The 3,253-nt window shown below is 40.5% G+C and overlaps 1 protein-coding gene across 1 annotated transcript; it reads left to right on the top strand.

Annotated features, from left to right (window-relative positions):
- Nucleotides 1–1,845: 1,845 nt before the first annotated feature.
- LOC141649966 (uncharacterized) lies at nt 1,846–3,253 on the top strand. The gene is made up of 2 exons (XM_074458631.1): nt 1,846–2,268; nt 2,354–3,253. Exons 1-2 carry the CDS (start codon nt 1,846–1,848, stop codon nt 3,251–3,253), a joined length of 1,323 nt encoding a protein of 440 aa, XP_074314732.1.

Genomic DNA, 3,253 nt, shown 5'->3' with positions numbered 1-3,253 from the left:
GTAATTTGAATAAAGTAGTTAATTCGTTTGGTACCAGTTGGAGCATTTCAACCAATACTAGATACCACAAGGGAGGTCGGATATGGGTTATGTGGCAGCCTGCTAAGTTTCAGATTCACTTCATTGAGTATGATGCTCAATTTATACACATGAAGGTGGAGTCTTTACTGAGTAAGGAGAGCTTCTATCTTACTTTTATCTATGCCTTTAATGGGATCCAAGAGAGAGTAACTCTATGGAACAAGCTCAGGAGAATTGCTAACAAAATAACAGGGCCATGGGCAATGGGATGGGATTTCAACTGTGTTTTAGCACACAGTGAAAGATGTGTGGGAAATACAACTCAAGCTGAGATTGATGACTTCAGAAGCTGTGTTACTGATTATGGCATGTTAGATATACTGGATGTTGGGTCATGGTATATATGGAATAACAAGCAGAGACCTGAAGATAGAACATACAGTAGGTTGGATAGATTTATGGTTAACAAGGATTGGACTGATTGTTACTCTGAGTATTATGCTCATTTCTTGCCAGAAGGTTTGTTTGACCATACTCCTTGTATTGTAAGAAGTAGTAAATGTGCTCAATCCCGTAGGAGTTTCAAATATTTTAATATGTGAGGACAAGCAGAAAATTTTACTCAAATTGTGCGGGATATATGGGAAGTGGCAGTAGATGGGACCAGCATGTACCAGGTTACAAGAAAGTTGAAAGCTTTAAAGTCAGGTCTTAAACAACTCAATAAGGAGAGATTTTCTAACATAGAAAATGCCACTATATTGTTGCAGCTTCAGATCTCTAAGTTGCAGGAGGAATTAGGAGTTAATCCAATCGACCTAGACAAGATGACAGAAGAGGCTCAGGCTACTCAGAAATTAAAAACAATGATGGCTGCCAGAGATTCCTTCCTAGCTCAAAAAGCCAAGTGTCTATGGATGAATGAGGGAGATGCAAATACTGCTTATTTCCATGGATCAATTAAAAGCAAGAGAGTTAAAAATAGAGTGGTTATGATTGTGGATCTTCAGGGAAAGAGATGCAGTGATACTCAACATATTCAACAGGCTTTCCTAGAGTACTACACAGGTCTTCCTGGCACCAGTTCCCCTATTAAAAAAAGTGAGAACTCCTATTATCAATTATGGCAGAATGTGTACTGATGAGCATGCTATATCCCTCCTTCTTCCTGTCACTGATGAAGAGGTTAAGAGGGCAATTTTTAGTATACCAGACATCAAGGCCCCTGGTGCAGATGGGTATACGAGTAAGTTCTACAAGGATGCTTGGAATGTGGTGGGCAATGATGTTACTAGAGTTGTGCAAGATTTTTTTACACACATGAAACTGCTAAAACAAATCAACTCAACTACACTGACCCTCATTCCTAAGTGTGAAAGACCTAACAATGTCACACAATTCAGGCCAATTGCTTGCTGTAATGTGATTTACAAAGCCATTTCGAAGATTTTATGCTCAAGACTGGGGAGTATCCTACCTGATATTGTTGATCAAAATCAAGGAGCCTTCATAAAGGAGAGAAGTATCCTGGAAAATGTACTCATCTGCCAAGATATGATAAGACTATATAACAGACCCACAAGCTCTCCTAGGTTTATGTTTAAGTTTGACCTTCAGAAAGCCTATGATGCAGTTGAGTGGGATTTCCTCAGTCAAATACTGAATGCCTTAAAATTTCCCTCACAGTTTAAAGAGATGATAATGCAATGTGTGTCCACAGCTTCCTTTACTCTCTCACTTAATGGAGAGAACTTTGGTTTTTTCCAAGGGAAGAGGTGGTTGAGGCAGGGGGATCCTCTATCCCCTCTACTTTTCACTTTATGAATGGACTACTTAACAAGAACTATTAGCTATGCTGCTAGGAGAGAAGGTTTCAGATTTCACCCTTTATGCAAGGAACTTAAACTCACAAATCTTATGTTTGCAGATGATGTTCTGATGTTTTACAACGGGGATGCCACCTCTATGATTCTTATTCTAAAGGCCTTTAATACCTTCTCAGGAGCATCTGGTCTTAAAGTAAGTCCCTCTAAGTCTAATGTTTATTTCACTGCGGTCCGTGATACACTCAAACAAGACATACTCAATGTGTCTGGTTTTAAGGAAGGTACCACTGATTTCAAGTATCTTGGGATGCCCATTCAAACAACTAGACCTAGGAGGAAGGATTGTGTGGTGCTGATAGAAAAGATTTGTCTGAGACTTCATGGATTAGGGGCCAAAAAATTGTCTTATGCTGGGAGACTGGTGCTCATTAAAGCTGTCCTAACTACCTTACATTCCTACTGGACCTCTATCTTTATTATCCCAAAAGGAGTTATTCATAATATAGAGGCCATTTGCAGAAATTTCCTATGGGATGGGAAAATGGACGGAGTACAGGAGAGTTCCTTTAGTGGCTTGGAAAAAAGTTTGCAGACCTAAAGAGGTAGGAGGATTGGGCATACGTGACCAAGGCCTCTGGAATAAAGCCATAGTGGGTAAATTGGAGAATTGGATAGCTAAGAAGAAGGACAGCTTGTGGGTTAAATGGGTGAATCAGGTATATCTAAAAGGCAAGCCCTGGATGGAGTATACCCCATCCAATGAGTCAAGTTGGGCATGGCGAAAGATTTGTAAGACTAAGGATGACCTGGCTGCGGGATTTGATAATGGTATTTGGAGTGTTGAATCCAAAGGATACACAACAAGTGGTTGCTATGAGTGGCTGCGTGAAAGAGGTCCTAAGGTCAGGTGGGCGAGTATGGTGTGGAATAGGTGGTCTCTACCTAAACACAGCATATTCAGTTGGTTAATCTTCAATGAATCCCTAAATACCAAATCAAAAATACATCGTATAGGAGTTTGTGATGAGGCAATCTGTTGTCTATGTGCTCAATCAGACGAAACGCAAGAGCATTTGTTCTCAAAATGTGCCTACAATAGTACAGTAATCAAGGAATTAAACGCAAAAGGCAAGATGAGCATACCTAGCGATAGCAGCCTAGATTGGGGTGTGCACAGGAGAGAGACGAAGCTCCAAAGGGGGATACAGATGATGGTGTTAATGGCGGGGGTGTACCATATTTGGAATCAGCGAAATAAAGCGCGAATCGATGGTCTGGTGGAGATACCTGAGAAAATCGCCACAAGAATCATCCATGATATCAAAATTCGATCTAGGAAATTGATCAAGAAACCGTTAGCAGCAAAGTATATACGTTGGTATGAGACGAGATTTGGTGAGGTGTGA

The sequence above is a fragment of the Silene latifolia genome, chromosome 1, assembly GCF_048544455.1.
Source record: "Silene latifolia isolate original U9 population chromosome 1, ASM4854445v1, whole genome shotgun sequence".
Taxonomy (NCBI): domain Eukaryota; kingdom Viridiplantae; phylum Streptophyta; class Magnoliopsida; order Caryophyllales; family Caryophyllaceae; genus Silene; species Silene latifolia.
The sequence above is the reverse complement of the archived record's forward strand: the minus strand, read 5'-3'. Positions and strand labels throughout refer to the sequence as shown.